The sequence below is a fragment of the Neoarius graeffei genome, chromosome 6, assembly GCF_027579695.1.
Source record: "Neoarius graeffei isolate fNeoGra1 chromosome 6, fNeoGra1.pri, whole genome shotgun sequence".
Lineage (NCBI taxonomy): Eukaryota > Metazoa > Chordata > Actinopteri > Siluriformes > Ariidae > Neoarius > Neoarius graeffei.
Window position 1 is genome coordinate 95,957,593 of NC_083574.1, and position 21,817 is coordinate 95,979,409.

A 21,817-nucleotide genomic window follows, 5' to 3' on the forward strand; every position below is an offset into this window, starting at 1 on the left:
AAGACAGAGGGTAAAATGTGTAGGAATGTGAGAGCAGACAGGTGTCGGTGCTTGAACAGCAGGGGCAGAAACACAAAACTCACACACACACACTAACAGCAGGCCCAGACAGGAGGAGGACAGAGTGAAGGTACACACTTTTATTAGCCCCGGGTCCAGTGGACCCGAACATCCTGTATGTAATATAAATGTGTCGGGGGGGTGTACAGTGTGTGGTCATTGAAAATGTGTTCTGATCTCTGTTCTTCACAGAAAATGAACCAAGGCCAATGAGTCTGAGTTTGAAAAAATAATGAATCGTATCATTGTTCTTTTGATAAAAAATGAAAACGGGTCCCACAGACCAGAACACCATACAAGGGTTAAACAGTAGCACACTGATCCCAAATTTCAGCTAAATCTGACTGATGGCCTGGCCTTAGTCCCACCCCCGATCCATTCCTGTGCCCCAAAATTTGCATATGACCTCAGTCTTCTCCTGTATATGGCTTTCAAGTTTCTTGCAAATCCATGCAAACAATCACTAGTTACTGCTGTTTGAGTAAATTCCATTTTCCTTTTCTTCCTCCTCTTGCAAAACATGTTTCCATGAGAAGTATATAAGCTCAGTGAGCTGCTCAGGAAATAAGTGTAAGAAAAAAGAAGCAACATGTCAGAACCTCGGGTCAGGGATATGTACGAGGGTGTTGAGCCTTCTCAGATGACTGCAAATGAAAGAAAAAAGTACAGAGTTGAAGAACTTTCAAAAAATCTAGATGTTCTCTTCAGAATATATTGTACAGGACGCCTCCATGTGCTGCTCTTCAGACCATCTTCTCCGGATGAATGGAGGAGGGTCATTCGCGAGAATATTACAACTGGCCCGTCTTTTCAGCTGAACACAACACGTGTTGTAAATGGTGATTTCCCCATTATCAACATATCTGGTCGTGAGCCTGAACTTGAAACGATCTGCAAGAGGTTTGTTGAGCTCCACAACATGGTCATTCATAATATTCAGGTGGCAAGAGCACAACAGGATGAAACTGAGGAGCTCAGAGCGAGAGTTGAGGAGCTGGAACTGGAAAACAACAGGCTTCGAGGGCAATTGCTGGATGTTCGAACCAGGATGCATCCTCCAGAGGTACTGGGAAATGCTTACTGTTACTGATGTCTGAAACTACATGACAAAATATAACAAGCATCATTACAGCCTTACTATGAGGGATAGACCTCCCTAAATATTTATAAATTCATCTCTTGTTCTTCAGGAGAGACAATCAAAAACATTATTACATTTATAATCTAAACAAGATCATTCATGATTTTTTTCCCCTTGTGATTATTTCCTGCGTTATAAAGTGAATATTGCTGGAGCATTTTTTCTGTAGTGGCTGGGAGAACATTTATGGGGGGAAAAGTTCTTCAAGTGTTCTTTAAAGGTTTTAGTTGGAACCTTTTCTAGTTTTCTCACAAACTACTGATACTGATATGTCATTTTTCTCTTTTGTAAATCTGTCATATTTTGCAGTGTCTTGATTTTTATTTTAATATCCTTCTTTTTCAAACATTAGATCAGTTATTAATACTTCTGTACATTAGAACAAAACAATAGTGAACACGGGTATCAATGTTTCAAGCACACTTTTTCTCTTTTCACTTTGATCAGCTCTACAATGAGCTCAGAGAAAACATTCAGCATGGAGGAGCAGCACAGATGAACAGAGCAGCTGAGATTGAGGAGATCAACGTTGAAATCACGGAGCTGGAACAGGAAATCAGCGTGCTTTACAGGCAACTGATAAAACATCCTGGTGAGGTAAAGGGAAATGCACCTCAATGTGTTGAGCAAATACTGTATGTTGGTCCGAATACAATGAGCAAAATCAGCAAAGACATAAGAAAATGCATAGAGCATAAGGATGAGCATGTACGGTAGAGCACAGAAGTAACAAATACAAAATTAAGTATATGTAGTTTGTGGTATATGAATCTGTTGCTGATAACTTTCCACATGAAGTCTTAAGAGATGTCACTACCAGTAAAACAAGCCATCATTAGGATGAAAAACCAAAACAAACCCATCAGAGAGTTTGAAAAAAAAATGACATATGGATCTTTGGTACATTCTTAAAAAGAAAGACCATACTGGTGAGCTCAGAAACACACACAAAAAAAAAAAACAGAAGACCTTGGAAAACAGCAGTTGTGGATGACAGAAAAAATCTATCCCTGGTGAAGAAAAACCCCTTCATAACAGTTGGCTAGAAAAAGAACACCCTCCAGAAGGTAGGTATAAAAGTCAACAAATAAGAGAAGACTTCATCAAGGTCAATGCAGAGAGTTTGCTACAAGATGTACACACCATTGGTAAGCCTCAAAAACTGGAAGACCGGATTCAAGTTTGGCAAAAACATTTAAAAACAAGTGTTGTCAGGCAAAACAAACCTCGCCCAATAGCACTTATGATGAATATGAAGGAAGATATCATGAAAAAAAAATAGGTACCCTATGGGTACATGTGGCTACTGATTATAAATAAAAAAGTTTTCTGATCCCATGTCCATACAGTAAATACAGCATATATATACAGGGCCGCTGACAGCTTTGGCTGGGCCTGGGACAAAATGCTCTGAATGCCCCCCCCCCCGCACTGTAACGGAATAAGCGGTTACTGTTATTTTGTATCCTTTAACCGAACGCCATTAAATGTATTCCGTTACGCCCCAAGTCTGCATGCGACAGCCCCTGCAATGCCTTCCTAAACTCGTGGATAGTCTACTATAATCACGCAATTGGGGTGCTCTTGAAGGAGCAGCGATGGACGGGGGATTTCGGGCAGGGCTGGGGGCGAACATAGTATACTGTGCGTGCGTACTGTCCAGTGTGAAACGCAGAGAAGAACACACCGCTCGAGAAACGGCGGGATATGATTGCAGGCTAATGTGAATATTCTTAGCTTCAATCAGATATATGAAACACAATGTTATTAAGCCGTTGTGGTTATGAAATGATTCAATGCCCTGTGCGTTTGATATGGTGTTCAGTGTGACTTGCTCTCCCCTCGTTTGTAACATGAATTGCATGTCGCGCGTGCCTTGGTTGGGGTTACTTTACGGGGCTGGAAAAAGTTGGCTGTGTCTTACCTGGCTCAGCTGCCCCACTGCCTTTGCTAGTACCTGCTGCATCATCCGAATCTCATCTCATCTCATCTCATCTCATTATCTCTAGCCGCTTTATCCTGTTCTACAGGGTCGCAGGCGAGCTGGAGCCTATCCCAGCTGACTACGGGTGAAAGGCGGGGTACACCCTGGACAAGTCGCCAGGTCATCACAGGGCTGACACATAGACACAGACAACCATTCACACTCACATTCACACCTACGGTCAATTTAGAGTCACCAGTTAACCTAACCTGCATGTCTTTGGACTGTGGGGGAAACCGGAGCACCCGGAGGAAACCCACGCGGACACGGGGAGAACATGCAAACTCCGCACAGAAAGGCCCTCGCCGGCCACGGGGCTCGAACCCGGACCTTCTTGCTGTGAGGCGACAGCGCTAACCACTACACCACCGTGCCGCCCCCATCATCCGAATCTTTTTTAAAATATTTATGCAGTGAGCCCCTGAGTCTCTTGGTTTCTTCCTCTCTTTTTCTCTTTTCTTTTCTGTGCTCCTGACTTGTGCATGTTGGCAAATGGCACACAAGCTGATTGTCGAAGCACTATGATCGAACGATGTCATTTTTTTCCCCTTAATCAAAGAGTCAGACCAAACCATTTTTGCATTAGGGGTGGTAGGGGGTTCTTGACGCCTTTTTCAAAGACAATAAAGGCAAAAGATCTAGAAATCATTTATTGAATGCAAATATAGCACATTTCTCCCCCAAATCAACACATTTTGAAATGAAATAAAATAATCGCAACTTCATGAGAGCCCAGTTCTGGGCCCTCCCCATTCCTGGGCCCGGGACAACATACCCATTTGTCCCCCCCCATCGGCGGGCCTGCTGAGCGTAAATGAGTCCACCCCTTTTGAAAAGTAACATTTTAAACAATATCTCAATGAACACAAACAATTTCCAAAATGTTGACAAGACAAAGTTTAATATAACATCTATTTAACTTATACCGGGAAAGTAAGGTTAATAATATAACTTAGATTACACATTTTTCAGTTTTACTCAAATTAGGGTGGTGCAAAAAGGAGTACACCCCACCACAAAACTCTGGTTACGAATGTAACCGTGGTTCTATGACTAAGTGGAAGACCGCCAGGGCGGTGCTGAAAGCACTAGTGGAAGGATCTTTGCATCCGCGCGTTTCGAGAGTCGCATGCAAAAGTTGTCATCTCGTGACGTATGACATGCCTGCCTATATAAGGCAACATCCCACGTCATTTGGCCTCAAGATCATTCTCGCGCAATCCGAGTGACCAAAGACCCTGGCGGTCTTCCACTTAGTCATAGAACCACAGTTACATTCGTAACCAGCATTCTATTTCCTTCACTCCAGACCGCCAGGGTGGTGCTGAAAGCACTAGTGGAAGACGAATACCAACCCAGTCACGAGGAATTCAGAAGAGCATCACCACCTTCTGGAAGAACAGCTGCACACAGCAATGGCATGGACGCAACATTTAGCCTGTAATACCGGGCAAATGTACATGTATTGGACCAAGTTGCAGCAGCACAAATGTCAGAGAGTGGTACACCCCGGAGAGCTGCCCATGATGTTGCCTGAGCACGCGTCGAATGGCAGCGGACAGGAGAGGGCACAGTACGTCCCATAGATTCATAGGCATGGGTGATCGCCTCCACAACCCAACGGGAGAGCCGCTGCTTGGACAGAGGCCTTCCTCTCGGAGCGCCACCAAAACAAACAAACAATTGGTCTATCGTACGAAAGGCTGCTGTCCTATCAAAATAAAATCTCAGAGCCCTGACAGGGCACAACTCAGCACGCAAGTCCGTCCTGTCCGCCGGTATAGCAGTCAGCAAAATCGGCTGGTTGCTAAACTGGGGAGATAAGACTTTCAGGAGGAAAGCTGGGTTAGGCCACAATGAAACACTGTCACACATAGGGCCCCAACGAAGACAAACAGTACTCACTGAGAGGGCATGTAGCTCACTCACACGCCGGGCTGTTGTGATGGCAAGGAGAAAAGCTGTTTTAACAGATAGCCACTTAATGTCAGCTGCTGCCAGGGGCTCATAAGGAGGCAAGCAAAGGGATTCGAGCACAGTGTTCAGATCCCATGACGGACTCCGCACAAAATGAGGAGGATTAAGATGAACTGCCCCTCTCAAAAAGACTACCACCAGCCGGTGAGACCCAAGTGAAACACCTCCAACCTCTGAACGGTGGGCTGTAAGTGCTGCAACATACACCTTAAGTGTAGATGCAGCCCTGCCAAGCTCTAAAAGGTGCTGCAGGAAATCTAAAATCTGTGGAACAGAGCAGCTTAGGGGGTCCATGTTGCGTTCTGCACACCAATCACAGAACACCTTCCACTTGCCTGCATACAAGCGTCGAGTAGATTCTGCACGTGCGTTCACCACAGTGTTCCTGGTCCCTTCTGAACACTCCAGTAGTAGCCCCAGGGCCCCAAGGGCCACACCCAGAGCTTCAGACGTTCGGGACATGGGTGTTGAATCCTGCCCTCCATCTGCGTCAGCAAGTCGGGCCTGCTGGGCAGCTGACAAGGGGGTCTCACTAGTAGTGACAGCAGGAGCTGGAACTATGGCCTGGATGGCCAATGAGGAGCTATCAATAGCACATGGTGACCGTGATCGTGCACATGGCAGAGAGTCCTCCACAACAGTGGTAGAGGGGGAAAGGCATAAAGGATGGCCCTCGGCCAGTCGTGGGCCAGAGCATCCTGGCCCAATGCTGCCGTTTCTTCTCCCAGGGAAAACCATGTCGGACAATGAGTTGTCTGACTGCTCGCAAACAGGTCCACAGTTGATCTCCCATAGGTTTTCCAGATCTGTTCCACCATGTCTGGATGTAGTTTCCAATCCCCTTGAGACACCTTGCCATGTGACAGAGCATCTGCCACACTGTTTAGGCATCCAGGTAGATAAGATGCCCTTATGGAAAGGAGGTTGTCCTGAGCCCATATTAGGAGACTGTGAGCCACCTGAAGCGCAGCTACAGACCTTGTGCCCCCCTGATGATTGATATAGAAAACAGTTGCCACATTGTCTGTACGTACCAATACATGTTTGCCCCGCAGCACTTCCTGAAAGTGGCTCAACATCAGAAACACCGCCATCAACTCCAGTGTGTTGATGTGGGACATGCGCCACGGAGCAGGCCAGGTGCCATTCACACCTTGCCGACACCAGACTCCACCCCAACCCATGAGGGAAGCATCTGTCCGGATAACCTCCCACCGTCCCGGTGGGGGATCAAGTGGAACTCCACGAGTGAGAAAGTGTGCCTGGGACCAAGGTCTTAGAGTGAGCATGCAATGGCGTGTTATTCTCACCCTCATGTGCCTGTCTCACACTGGACACAGACGCAGTTGAAGAAGCCATCTCTGAAAAGCCCTTAGCCACAGAAGACCCAGAGGAATGACTACTGAGGCCACTGTGAGTTTCCCCAACAGCTGAAGGAGAGAAACATAACGCTGAGTTCCCCCGACACGAAGGTGGTTCATGCCAGTGAGAATTGAACTTATTCTGTCTGGTGTGGGACTGGCCAGCATAGTGTTCGAATCCAGGGCAAGGCCGATGAAATGTGTTGCCTGGACTGGGACCAGTTTGCACTTCCTCTGGTTCACCCTGAACCCCAGAGCCATAATGTGTAGTAGCAACCGGTGAGCATGTTCCCTGGCCTGTTCGGGCAATGCCGCACAAAGAAGCCAGTCATCCAAGTAAGGGAGCACTCTTATGCCCTCCTTCTGAAGGGGTTCTAGTGCTACTTGGACACATTTCGAGAACACCCTTGGCGCCAGAGAAAGTCCAAAGGGGAGAACTCTGAACTGAAAAATCTTTCCCATGAACGAAAAATGAAGGAAGCGCCTGTGGTCCACGGCAATGGGTATGTGAAAATAGGCGTCCTCGAGATCTACGGTCACAAACCAGTCCTGGTTTGTAACCGCTTGCAGTACATCTGTTGTTCGTAGCATTCGAAAAGGAAGCACCTTCAAGAAACGGTTTAGCCTTCTTAAATCTAAAATCGGCCTGAACCCGTCGTCTTTCTTTGGAATGAGAAAATAAACTGAAAAGAAACCCCCTGGGTGAACAATGGGGTCGACCATCTCTATGGCTCCTTTTTGTAGCAACAACTGAACTTCTCTCGACAAGGCTTCTGCCTGTCTTGGATTGGTCATAACTGTCTGCCTCACACCCGAATGCATTGGTGGCCGGTGGCGGAATTGCAGGCGGTACCCTTCTGAAAGGGTGGTGAGTAGCCATTGGTTGGTTGTTATTTAGCGCCAACGCGCTAGCTGGCTGCCTGTAAAAACTCCTGCCACTGGCCCTGACCTGTCAGTGGTCCTGTCTACGTTTTTCGGAAGGGATGGGGGGGCGACGATGGAGGGGAGGACCCGTCTGTCGAAAAGGGCGAAAACTCACGTGTGACTGAGTGCCACCCTGCCTGGCTGAGGGAGATGGGGGATTGGGGGCCTGCTGCTGGGGTCGATGGGGAGACCTTTGTGCAGCTCTAGGGGCCACATGCCTAAAGCATGAGGCAGAAGAGTTTGGCGGAGCTCTGAAGGTGGGTGCTACGCCCACATGACGGGAGTGAGACTCTGTAACAGACACACGTCTGTCAAGGGCCTCTTGTGCTGCTGGCCCAAAGACCTGTCCAGGTGCCAGTGGGAGGTGCCTCAGGTTGTTCCTGCATACTTCTGGCAGAGGCGATTGAGCCAGCCACACTTGTCGACGGGCTTGCAGCAAGGTGCCCAAGGTAGTGCCACACTGGTTGGCAATGACACCCATAGCCTGCAGTGCAAGTTCCAGTACCTCAGTCACCAGTGGGTCTGCCGATGATGTGTTGAGTGTCGAGTGCAGCATAACAAGCATGTGTGCCAGCGAGTTAGACACCCTGCTTGAGTAGGAGGGCTTTTCGCTCCTCCTACTCAAGCGAGTAGGATGCTTTTTGCTTTGCTCTTGCTTGAACTTCTCTTTTCTGCTTTTTTCACTATTTCTCTATTTTTTCTTATTTGCTTTCTTTTTACTTACATTCAACAAGATAACCTAGAAGTTAGACAAAGCAACTGACACAGAAGACTGGATTATAGCAAAATGGGGAAACCAAGGAACTCTAGTAACAAATGGACTGAGCTTGAAAAAAGAATTTCTAGCCTGGAATCTATGATTAATGCCCGTCTATTAAGGATTGAAGGGAGTCCAGCAGCCGATACCGCTAAAGGGAATGCAGGGAATGTTCAGCATCTGAATGATGGGAACTTGGATGAATCGGTTGACTTCACAAAGCAAAATGTGCGTACTGATTGCTGGAAAAGACAAGGTGCTAGACCCAAAAACAAAAGGGCATTAACTTCAACTCCATTGCGGTCTGATGCCGTCAAACCTACAGTCTATGAATACCACTGGGCTGAAAACTACAGATATACACAGCCCATTACACTCCAGAACAGATTTCAGTGCCTTACAGACATGGAACCAGTAGTTCCTAGAAAGTGGCAGAATTTGAATAACAAAAATAAAGCTCGCAGTAGAGGTAGAAAGCAGCCGCCAACACTTGTTAATCCTACAACCCTTGTTGTGGGTGATTTCACTGTGGAAAATATTGGAGGAGAGTCCATGGTTGTGTGCTGTTTTCCTTACGCTTCCATCTCAGAGACTACAGACAACATTTCAAAAATGCTGTCAAACTACAAATCAATTAAACGCATTATTGTGCATGTTGGAGCAAATGATGCTTTCAGGGAACAGCTCACTGTGAGGAAATCTTTCAAAGACCTTTTTTCTGCCCTAAACGGACTTGGAATGCCTTTTTTTATCAGTGGTCCATTACCAGGATCTGTGATCGGCAATTACGGGTTTTCCCGACTGCTCAGTCTCAACACCTGGCTTGCAAAGACATGTTTTTCCTCTAGCATTAATTTTATTGACAACTTTAACCTTTTCTGGAAACGCAAAGCCTTTTTCAGCCCAAATAGCACAGAACTCAGCTGGACTGGTGCCAAAGTCTTGGCAGACCATTATCAACACTCTGTCCACCATTCCATGCCGACCTTGGGTACACTCTCTGATAAGCGCTCTGTAGCTGCACTGAAAGGAGCTAACAACACTGATACGAACTCTGTTTGGGTACAAACTGAACCTCCCAGGGACATCAACAAAGGCTCAAAAACAGTACGGAAACACACTGTTGATGTTCAAACTCAAGCAGTGAATCTGCAGGCAGAAAGAAGCGGGACTAACGCTCACTCTGATGGATTCAAGCAAAACTCCTTGTCACCAACGAAGGCAACTAAGCCCCCAGCAACTACAGAGGATCATGCTGACTCATCTGCCCCCAATACAGTTCAGGAAAATGATCAGAGGGTGGAGCTATCACCACACACATCCCCGTCATTTTCCAAGGCTAGCAACATGATATCTGAGCTAACGGGTAAGCTGGCACAACTATCAGAAAGACAATCAGATAAACAAGCATCACCACAACCTCCTGAGACTGGCAATAGGCAATCACCAACAACAGCAGTGGATGTAACCCCAAGCCCCTCTGTATCTCCTTCACCCCTCAGACTGCGTTTTCCTGAGAAAATGGAGAGACTATTGTCTTTAAGCCGAGTGTCTTTGGCAAGCCCAAGAGGACACTCAAATCAAGTACCGTACACAGAGCTGTCTCATGGTCAGGCCTTGTGTACCCCAAAATCTCTAATGATATATCCAACTGCCACAGCACCCAAGAAACAGAGGGCACCACCTCCCCCTGTGATTACAGATAAGACTCAAGGACCATGCGCACAGCTACAGTTCACCAGCAGCAGTGAAGACCTTCATGTTGGAATGAACTGATATAATCTGGGTCCAGATGGTAGTTTTGAAAATAAGCTGGGACCCACGACGTACTTTTCTATTCCTGTGCTAACACGAAGGAGAGGTGTTCTTATTCATCCTATCAATGGGGTAAACTCGTCAAATCTCCTTCCAGTTCCAAAACAACCACAGAACGCTTCTGTGGAAATTATCCCCACATTCACTGTAAAACTAGCTCTTCAGAATGTAAGATCACTTAATAAGCCTTTTTTAATTAATGACTTCATCAGTACACACAAACTGGATTTTATGCTTCTTACTGAAACTTGGCTTGAACAATCAAGTAGCTCTATTACTCTTATTGAAGCAACTCCCCCAATCTTTGATTTCATGAGTGTTGGAAGAGCCAATAAACGGGGAGGAGGAATAGCAAATATATACAAGGCATGTTTTCAGTACAAACAGACAACTCTTGGTGATTTTACATCTTTTGAATACCTAAGTGCAATCCTAAAATGTTCTTCTAACATATTAGTGTTGACTATTTACAGACCACCAAGACTTTCTGCACCACTGTTCCTAGAGGAGTTTGGGGAACTGTTGTCAAATATTTGTTTAGAGTTTGACAATCTTATTATTTCTGGGGATTTTAATTTCTATGTTGATAATCCAGATAACACGTATGCAAATGAATTTCTTACACTGATTGATGCCTTCAACCTAACACAACATGTACAAGGGCCAACACACTCCCATGGCCACACCCTCGACCTTGTCATCACTAAGGGTCTTAATGTATCTACTAATGTCATGGACCTGGGTATATCTGATCATTTCTGTGTTTTCTTTGATGTTTCCATTTCCCCTCACTTTCAAAACAAGTCTGTGACTGTAAAAAAGAGGGTAATTACCAATGGCACAGCAGCTCTTTTTGAGCAGGCACTCTCAGAACTCCCATGTCAATCTTCAGATTGTGCAGATGATCTAATGGAAATTTTTAATTCAAGAATGAATCATATTATGGATGCTATTGCTCCTTTTAAAACCAAAAGAGTCATAGACAAAGGAAAAGCACCCTGGAAACTAAATCCAAGAGTTAAAATGTTAAAGAGGGAATGTAGAAAGTCTGAAAGAAAATGGCGTAAATCTAAACTCCAGATTCATTATCAAATCTACAAAGGGATGTTATGTAAATACAACTTAGAAATTTCTAAAGCAAGACAGTCTTTTTTTGCTGACATTATTAATAGGAATATCAACAATGCCCGTGTGCTATTTTCTACAGTTGAAAAGCTAACAAACCCATCAAAACAAATGCCTTCTGAATTTCTCTCAGTTAACACATGCAACGACTTTGCATCTTTTTTCAAAGGAAAGATTGATAAAATACGTATGAATATAGCCACACAGGTGCAAACACTTCAAAATCTGGAACCATTGGATAACGAGAGAGGGGGTCGTAATACAATGTCAACATTTAGTTTAATTGATGTTGAGACTCTGAGAAAAACAGTACAAAGTCTCAGCTCCTCCACATCTGAACTGGACATTTTACCTACAGTCTTTTTCAAATCTGTTCTTCACCTAATATCAGACGAGGTACTTCAGATTATCAACACCTCCTTACGAACTGGCATGTTTCCCTCATCTCTGAAAAAAGTGGTTGTAAAACCCCTACTGAAAAAGAATAACCTGGATGGCTCAGTACTCAACAACTACAGGCCCATCATATCCAATTTTTTTTGGGCTTTTTTCACCTTTATTGGATAGGACAGTGTAGAGACAGGACAGGAAATGAGCGGGAGAGAGAGACAGGGAGGGATCGGGAAATGACCTCGGGTCGGAATCGAACCCAGGTCCCTGGATTTATGGTATGGCGCCTTAGCCACGACGCCCCTGGCCCATATCCAGTTTGCTATTCGTTGGTAAAATAATTGAAAAAATTGTTTTTAATCAATTAACTGCCTTCCTGACATTAAACGGATGTTTTGATAAGTTTCAGTCAGGTTTTCATGACAATCATAGCACTGAAACAGCTCTTACTAAAGTCATGAATGACCTACGTCTTAATTCTGATGCTGGTAAAACATCAGTCTTGGTGCTTTTAGACTTAAGTGCTGCATTTGACATGGTAGATCATTCCATACTGTTACATCGACTGGAGCATTGGGTTGGATTTACTGGTATAGTAATCAACTGGTTAAAATCTTACCTACAACAAAGATTTTTTTATGTGGCCATTGGAGGCCACAGTTCATCACCCGTGTCCTTGAACTGTGGGGTTCCCCAGGGCTCAATCCTGGGACCATTACTATTCAACCTTTATATGCTCCCACTTGGACAAATTATTAAGAATAACTCAATAAACTTCCATAGCTATGTAGATGACACTCAGTTTTACTTAGCTATGTCACCTAATGACTATGCCCCTCTTGAGTCTCTTCATAGATGCATTGACCAAATTAACAAATGGATGTCTCACAATTTTCTTCAGCTGAACGCAGATAAAACTGAAGCAATTATATTTGGCAAAAAGGAGGAAAGGCTTAGGATTGCCACTATTCTTGAAACTAAGGGGCTTAAAGCAAAGGATACTGTCAAAAACCTTGGTGTCCTTATTGACAGCGAACTTAACTTCAACAGTCATATGAAAGTGGTAAAAAAAGTCTGCATTCTATCACCTAAAAAACATTTCTAAACTCAGGGGTCTCATGTCAAAACATGATCTAGAAAAACTTATTCATGCTTTCATCTCCAGTAGGGTTGATTACTGCAATAGCCTTTTCACAGGTCTTCCAAAAAAGACCATCAAAGAGCTTCAACTAATCCAAAATGCAGCAGCAAGGGTTCTTACAAGAACAAAAAGGGTAGTTCATATCACTCCAATCCTAAGGTCTCTGCACTGGCTCCCAGTGAGCTATAGAATTGACTTTAAAGCACTACTTCTTCTATTTAAAACATTAAATGGGATGGGACCTAGCTACCTACTGGATATGTTTCAATTATATGCACCAACTAGGTCTCTAAGATCACAAGAGAAAAACTTGCTAGTAATACCAGCTGTCAAAACGAAGTGTGGTGAAGCAGCCTTTAGTTGCTATGCTGCTAAGCTTTGGAACCAACTTCCAGATGATATCAAAAATGCTCCTACTGTTGTTAGTTTTAAATCCAGGCTCAAGGCAAAGCTGTTTTCAGATGCTTTCACTTGATTAATTTTTACCTAAGTAATTAATTTCCTTTAACATAATTTCCTTTAATTTTGATTTTAATGATTTTACTTTCTTTATTTTAATTTCTTTTTAATCTTGGATTTTAATGATTTTACTTTTACTTTAATTCTTTGTTACTGTGATCCTCATAGATTTTGTCTGTGGGATGATTTTATTTGGTGATCCACGTAGATTGTGTCTGCGGGACGATTTTTGGTGATCCTCGTGGAAGAGCCACGGAAAGAGCGCGCTTTATCCTCGTAGATTTTGTCTGCGGGACGATTTTTGGTGATCCTCGTGGAAGAGCCACGGGAAGACCGCGCTTTATGAGTTAAACCCATAATAATAATTAATCTCGAGGCTGATTAACTTTATTTCATTTTATTAATTTAATTTCTACTATTGTTTAATTCTTATTATTTTTCTTCCCCAATTATTTTATGTAATTTTATTTTCTATTGTTTACTGTTCTGCTTTTACTTCTGTAAAGCACATTGAACTGCCACTGTGTAGGAAATGTGCTATATAAATAAACTTGCCTTGCCTTGCCTTGCCTGCTGTAGGTACGCAGTCCGTCTATGAACTACAACAGTCCGTCTCCTTAAGAACTACAACTCCCAACTTCCGCATTGACCTACGTCACGCTGGACGGGATCATCTACGTCATATCCTCCAGGAAAGCATAAGCAACCCGGAAACTCCTAGCTCCTCCTCTTTTGGCACCGTGATTTCAACACAGAGACAAGGAGGACCTCTCTCTCTCTCTCGTTTGGATTCCAAGCCATCCAGACACAAAGAGATACCCTGCACCAGAAAACCAGATAAGATGTCTTTTCTTCTCTTTCTTGCAAGATCCACGATTCAGCGTGATTTCTTTGTTTACCTTTGGCCACGGTAAAAATCCTAGAATCGCACGATTTTAAACTCAGCTTGAGTTACAACCGGTTTTTCTTTTATTCATTATCAGTACGTACGGACTGCAGCCCAAACAGTTCAGTTTATAATTAGGAGCGACCTGATCCTTCTAATTAATTCTCTGTGCACATTGTTTAATCAGAGACTCTCTTTTCATCACGAGCTACGAAGCTTCTCCGAGAAATCCTCTGCTTTCCACAGAAGCGACTCACGTGCTCCACAACGGTGAAACTCCAAAAGTCTCAGGACATCTTCTCATAATCTCGCGTAGAAGCGAAATACGGAAGTAAGACTTGGCATTTTTGGGCATAATCAAACCTAGTCTTAGGAATTAGCTTTTACTGAAATAGTGTGAATTTAAACTCAGGAACGTTTTTAATTGTTACACTGTAGACACGCAGCGTGTTGAATTGATGATTGTTATATTTTTAATCTCTCAATTGTTTAATAGATAGGCTGTGCATGCTTCTCTATCTTTTCTAACACCTTAATTCCATTCTTATACATATCTTGACCTCCTCAAGATTTCAGTGGATTTAGTAGTGTTATGAGCTAGCTTCCCTTTGTCTTAGCTTAGCCACACGAGGTTAATCTAAGCACACACAAACACGTGGTCACCAGGCCTCACCAGGCCTGACACACACAAACACCTTAGCTAGCATTCCTTTGTCTTAGCTAGCAACACAAGGCTAATCTAGGTCTTCACCACGTGGCCACTCACAAACACACCTTGGTTAGCTATACAGAGCTAGTCTTTTGTCTCCAACACATGGTGGTCCTCCCCCCACACTCTCACACACCTCTTTTGTTTTAACTCCACGAGGTAGGATCCTTGGGCCTTAGCTAGTCACAAGGCCTCACACCCACAAACACACTGTAGGTACAGTACACTGTCTCTTTAAGAAACTACATTTCCCATCAGCCCACTTCCGCATTGACCTGCGTCACGCTGGGGCGGGATCATCAACATCACGTCCTCCATGAAAGCATAAATAATGGAACAAACTTCCGCTCTGCCTCTTTCCGTCACGGGACCAGCGGTCTGCAGACACAAAGAGGCTGCTCGCTCTGCCGGGCAAACCAGATAAGATGTATTTTTCTTCTCTTTCTTACAAGATCCACCATTCAGCGTGATTTCTTTGTTTACCACTGGCCACGGTAGACTCTAAGATCTGCAAAAGCAGATTCTAGACTTTCTGTAAAGCTAGCTCTTCTGAATGTTAGATCACTTTTAAACAAGTCATTTTTAATTAATGATCTTATTTGCGAACACAATCTTGATTTTTTGCTTCTAACTGAAACCTGGCTGGATTGAAGTAGCTCCCCCAAATTTAAATTTTTTGAATGTTACTCGACAAGGGAAAGGTGGAGGGATCGCAAATATATTCAAAGTCTCTTTTCAATGTAAACAATCCTCACTTGGTGATTTTATGTCCTTTGAACACTTATGTGCACTTGTTACATGCTCTCCTAACATATTAACTATTTATAGGCCTCCGAGGCATTCAGCCAAAGTCTTTCTTGAAGAGTTTGGTGAACTGTTATCAGTCATTTGCTTAGAGTTTGATTGTCTTATTATATCTGGGGATTTTAACTTGCATGTAGATAATACTGATAACATTTATGCCAAAGAACTACTTGCAATTATTGACAACTTTAACCTAGTACAACATGTACAGTGGCCGACCCACTCTCGTGGTCATGCTCTTGACCTCGTCATCACAAAGGGTCTTACTGTTTCTAATACTGTTGTTGACCTGGCCTTATCCGATCATTTCTGTGTTTTCTTTGATGTTTCTATGTCTCCTCACATTCAGAATAGCTCAACGACTATAGGTAGGAGAGTCATAAAAGACAACACATGTGCTCTCTTTGAGCAAGCTCTCTCGCAGAAATCAACCAAAATGTCAGACTCTGTAGATGATTTACTGGAATTTTTTAATTTAAATATGACCCAAATTATGGATGATATTGCTCCATTCAAAATCAAAAGAGTCAATGATAAGCAGAAAGCACCATGGAAGCAGTACCCGGCTGTTAAACTGCTAAAGAGAGAATGTAGAAAGACTGAAAGAAAATGGCGCAAATCTAAACTTCACATTCATTATCAAATCCATAAGGAGATGCTTTGTAATTATAATTATGAAATTCGTAAAGCAAGACAGTCTTTCTTCTCCAACATCATCAGCAGGAATATGAACAATGCCCGTGTGCTATTTTCAACAGTAGAGAAGCTAACTAATCCCCCACCACAATTAGCACCTGAACTTCTCTCAGTTAATAAATGCAATGAGTTTGCATCCTTCTTCAAAGGTAAAATTGATAAAATACGGCAGAATATTCCTCATAATATATCTCAGTTGCAAAAAATTGAAAAACTGCAATCACTAATGACACAGATAGATAACTTCAACACAATGTCAGAATTTTGTTTAATTGATTATGAGACTCTTGAAAAAACTGTACAAAATCTCAGTTCCTCAACATCTGAATTGGACATTCTGCCCACCAACTTTAAGTCTGTTCTTCATCTTATAATTACAGATGTGCTTCAAATTATAAATACATCCCTGGAGACTGGCGTTGTTCCTGTGTCCCTAAAAAAAGCCGTTGTAAAGCCCCTTCTTAAAAAAAATAATCTGGATCCTTCAGTATTAAATAACTACAGGCCAATATCAAATTTACCATTCATTGGGAAAATCCTTGAAAAAATTGTCTTCAATCAATTAACTGCCTTCTTGATAGCAAACAGCCGTTTTGATAATTTTCAGTCAGGATTTCGTGCCAATCATAGCACTGAAACAGCGCTGATTAAAGTTATAAATGACATACGTCTTAATACTGATGCAGGCAAAACATCGGTCCTGGTATTACTGGACCTCAGTGCAGCTTTTGATACTGTTGATCACAACATACTGCTATATCGACTTGAACACTCGGTTGGATTGACTGGTAAAGTTATAAATTGGTTAAATTCATACTTAAAAGATAGAAGCTTCTCTGTTACCCTGGGAAATTGTTCCTCAACGTCAATGTCCTTGACCTGTGGTGTCCCCCAGGGGTCGATTCTTGGACCATTACTTTTCAACCTTTATATGTTCCCACTAGGGCAAATTATCAATAAAAATTCAATTTTGTATCACTGCTATGCAGATGACACCCAAATTTATTTCACTCTATCACCTAATGATTATGCCCCCCTTGAATGTCTCTACCAGTGTATCGATCAAATCAATAGCTGGATGTCACAAAATTTTCTTCAGCTGAACACAGATAAAACAGAAGTAATTCTATTTGGAAAAAAGATGAAAGACTCAAGATTACCACTATTCTTGACACAAAAGGGATGAAAACTAAAGAAATGGTTAAAAATCTTGGTGTATTTCATTGACAGCGAGCTAAACTTTGATAGTCACATGAAAGCAATCACTAAAACGGCATTTTATCACCTAAAAAACATTTCCAAACTAAGAGGACTTATGTCAAAAAATGATCTGGAAAAACTAATACATGCCTTCATCTCTAGTAGGGTTGATTACTGCAATGGCCTTTTCACAGGCCTGCCAAAAAAGACCATCAAACGACTTCAGCTGGTTCAAAATGCAGCGGCTAGGGTTCTCACACGAACAAAAAGAACAGAGCACATTACTCCAATTCTAAGGTCCCTTCACTGGCTTCCAGTAAGCTACAGAATTGACTTTAAAGTATTGCTGCTGGTGTACAAATCTCTAAAAGGTACAGGGCCCAATTACCTCTCTGATATGTTGCAGCGGCCTAACCCAATCAGATCTACCAGATCAGAACAGAAAAATTTACTGTTAAAACAAAGTATGGTGAAGCAGCTTTTAGCTACTATCTCATCTCATCTCATTATCTCTAGCCGCTTTATCCTTCTACAGGGTCGCAGGCAAGCTGGAGCCTATCCCAGCTGACTACGGGCGAAAGGCGGGGTACACCCTGGACAAGTCGCCAGGTCATCACAGGGCTGACACATAGACACAGACAACCATTCACACTCATATTCACACCTACGCTCAATTTAGAGTCACCAGTTAACCTAACCTGCATGTCTTTGGACTGTGGGGGAAACCGGAGCACCCGGAGGAAACCCACGCGGACACGGGGAGAACATGCAAACTCCACACAGAAAGGCCCTCGCCGGCCCCGGGGCTGGAACCCAGGACCTTCTTGCTGTGAGGCGACAGCGCTAACCACTACACCACCGTGCCGCCCCTTTTAGCTACTATGCAGTACAGTTATGGAACCAACTGCCAGAGGACATTAAAAATGCTCCTGCTGTTGGCAGTTTTAAATCTAGGTTAAAGACCAAGCTGTTTTCAGATGCTTTCTGTTAAATAATTAATATTGTCTTTTTTTTAATAATTTTTACTTTCTCTGCATGTTTTAAATTTACTTTAATTTTAACTCTATTCTATTTTATTCTTTATTCTATTCTGCTGGTTTCCTTTTTTTTCTCCTCCTCCTATTTCTACTTTATTTTATTATTTTATTTCTACTATTGTTTAGTTCTTATTATTTTCTTTTAATTCTTTTAATTCTTTTAATTAATTGTTTTAGAATAAAAATAAAATTATTTTATGTATTTTTATTTCTCCATTGTATACTGTTTTTGTTTTTACTTCTGTAAAGCACATTGAACTGCCACTGTGTATGAAATGTGCTATATAAATAAACTTGCCTTGCCTAAGATCGCGCGCTTTTAAACTCAGTGAGTTACAACCGGTTTCATTCATTCAGTACGTACGACTGCAGCTCAAAGCAGTTAATTTATAATTGGGAGCGACCAGAATTCCTCCTGATTGAAGCGCTGTGCATATTACTTTGATCAGAGACTTTCTTTTCATCACGAGCGACCGCACGCCGGATCAAGAAATTATCTGCGCTTTCTACAGAAGCGACTCACATGCTCCAATGGTGAAAACTCCAAAGTCTTGGGACATCTTCTCATAATCTCGCGTAGAAGTGGGATACAGAAGTAAGACTTGGCATTTTTTGGGCATAATAAAAACCTAGTCTTAGGAAATTAGCTTTTATTGAAATAGTGTGAATTTGAACTCAGGAATGTTTTATTTGTCACACTGTAGACACGTAGCGTGTTGAATTGTTTGTTTAATCTCTCAATTGTTTAATAGATAGGCTGTGCATGCTCCTCTCTATCCCTGACTAACATTTTAATTTCTTTATCACACATTTTGACCTTATCAAGGTTTCAGTGGATTCAGTACTGTTATAAGCTAGTGAAATTAGCCTATGGTTAATTTTTTTTTGTCTCATTAGCATCCAAAGCTAATCCTTTTGTTTCATTAGCCTCCAGGGCTAATTGTATTGTCTCAAGGGAACACTAGGCCTTAACACGTGGTGGTCCTTCCCCCCCACACACACACTCACATACACACCCTTTGTTTTAACTCCACGAGGTAGGGTCCTTGGGCCTTAGCTATCCACACAGCTAATTCCTTTGTCTCGTTAGCAAGCTAGGCTAACCTTTGCTTAAGCCACAAGGCCTACACCACGTGGGGACACACACACACACACACACACACACACACACAAACATCCTCCTTAGCTAGCCACACAAAGCTAATTCTTCTGTCTTAGCAACCAAAGCTAATTCTTTTGTGTAGGCCACACCCACACAAGGCCTCTCATACACACACACACACACACACACCTCACTGTTTGTATATATTTCAATTTGCTATTATCCATTTTTATCTTTGTTATAATAAATTCATTTATTATTGAAACTGTGTGTATTTATTTGTTGTGCATAATATACTCGAAGTCACACAATCTCCCAAAGAATTCAGAAAGGTGCATATAAGTTATGTAATACGGTAAGTGATCATAATAATTTGGAATATACCATAATTTAGCTGTTTGGTAATTTATTATTAAGCACCAAAATTAATGGTATGATTCACTTTAAATAATTCACTTTGAATGATTCACTTTAAATGATTCAATTTAAACTATTCAAATGAGACTGATTCAATTTAATTATTAACCTTCAAATTTAGTGAGACTGATTTAATGAGATTGATCACTTAATAATTACCAAATGTAGCTACAACACCTTAGTTAGCAACAGAGCTAATCCTTTGTTCTACTTAGATAACATTCCTTTGTCTTAGCTAGCAACCAAGCTAGGCCTCCATCACGTGGACACACACACAAACACATCTTAGTTAGCTACCAAGGTAACTCTTTTGTTCTACTTAGAAACACATGGTCACCCCCCCACACACACACCTCAGATAACACACACACACACAAACACACACACACCATATCATATTTGTATATAATGATTCCATCTGTTATTATCCATTTTTATCTTTGTTATAATAAATTCCATTATTATTGAAACTGTGTGTCGTTATTTGTTGTGCATAATATACTTGAAGTCACTCAATCTCAAAAGAATTCTAAAAGGTGCATGAGTTATGTAATATGGTAAGTGATCATAATAATTTGGAATATACCATAATTTAGCTGTTTGGTAATTGTTAGGTTTAAGTGACTGTGCGAATAAACTGGCATGTGAATCTCTGATTCTTTGTCTGTTTTTCTCGACCTGATCATTCTCGTCCTCGGCCGAGGGTGGCCCACGAAGGAATCGGGGTCTCTGGCTGGGGTGAACCCCAACAATTATTTATTATTTAAGCACAAATTAATGGTATTAATTAATGAGACTGACTCCATGAGTGATTTAATGATAATATGAGACTGATTCAATGAGAATGATTCAATGGTATGATTCAAATGAGACTGATTCAATTTAATTATTAACCTTCAGATTTAATGAGACTGATTTAAGGAGATTGATCACTTAATAATTACCGAATGCACCTACACTGCCAAGAAAGGCAGTAGAGTTGTAAGCACGAGAAAGTAGCTCGTCTGTGCGGCGGCACTCAGCGTTAGGGCAACGCACCTGCTCCCGAAGTGCTTCATTGGGAGACACAATGAGCGAAGCAATGCTTGACTCGACTACTGGCATGCTACCCAAGCCAACAGCACCAGGGTCCTGCATCGCTGCAAGCATGCGAGACATCTGGTCTGGACGGGCAGGTTTCGTAGCAGCCTCCAGGGCAGAGGCCACCACAGAAGTAAAGTCACGACACTGTGGAATTACCAGAGAGGCACGCTGAACACGGCGCAGGAACATGTTCTCAGATCCGGTAGGAGGCGCTGGGGTGTCCAACTGCAAATGTGCAAGCAAAGCCTTCAGTGTGGCCTCCACCAAACCCACCACTGAGGCAGACTCCCCAGATCGCCCAGAGGTAACATCACTGCCCAAATCACGGGGCTCAACACCTGGCAGGACTTCGCTTGGTGGCTGCGCAGAGGAAGAAGGCTGACTGAAAAAGGTGTCTGAGGCAGTCACAGACATCACTTCCTCTTGGCCAGGTGGCTGAGAACATGAGCCAACGGGTGACAAGGAGGCAGGCGGTGCAGGCTGTTCCTCTACAGTACCTATCTGTGCCCCTGCTGTGGGGGGGGGGGGCCTTGCAAGCAGAGGCAGCAGACGCTCCACTGTAGATGAGAGCAGTTCCACTTTACGCTCTAACTCAGAAGACAGATTTTTTGCACTGTTTTGCATGCACTGGTGGTGAAAGCTTATGCTTATGCTGTGTCTGAGAATCCGAGAGCGGAAAACTGCTAGATGCACGTTCCACACCAGCCAACCGCGCCTGTCTAACAGTAAGCGGCATTAACGCACAGGAA

At 42.8% G+C, this 21,817-nt stretch overlaps 1 protein-coding gene across 1 annotated transcript; it reads left to right on the plus strand.

Moving 5' to 3' along the window:
- Positions 1-695: 695 nt before the first annotated feature.
- On the plus strand, positions 696-14,130 carry LOC132887591 (uncharacterized). Its single transcript, XM_060923058.1, has 3 exons — positions 696-1,123; positions 1,649-1,798; positions 13,714-14,130. Exons 1-3 carry the CDS (start codon positions 701-703, stop codon positions 13,753-13,755), a joined length of 615 nt encoding a protein of 204 aa, XP_060779041.1. The 5' UTR covers positions 696-700; the 3' UTR covers positions 13,756-14,130.
- Positions 14,131-21,817: the final 7,687 nt, after the last annotated feature.

Bases quoted from the DNA above. Each gene is read 5' to 3' on its own strand.
- LOC132887591 (XM_060923058.1), top strand. From the start codon at position 701: ATGACTGCAAATGAAAGAAAAAAGTACAGAGTTGAAGAACTTTCAAAA. The intron at 1,124-1,648 runs GTACTGGGAAAT...CACTTTGATCAG, and splicing joins CCAGGATGCATCCTCCAGAG to CTCTACAATGAGCTCAGAGA. The intron at 1,799-13,713 runs GTAAAGGGAAAT...TGCCTGCTGTAG, and splicing joins TGATAAAACATCCTGGTGAG to GTACGCAGTCCGTCTATGAA.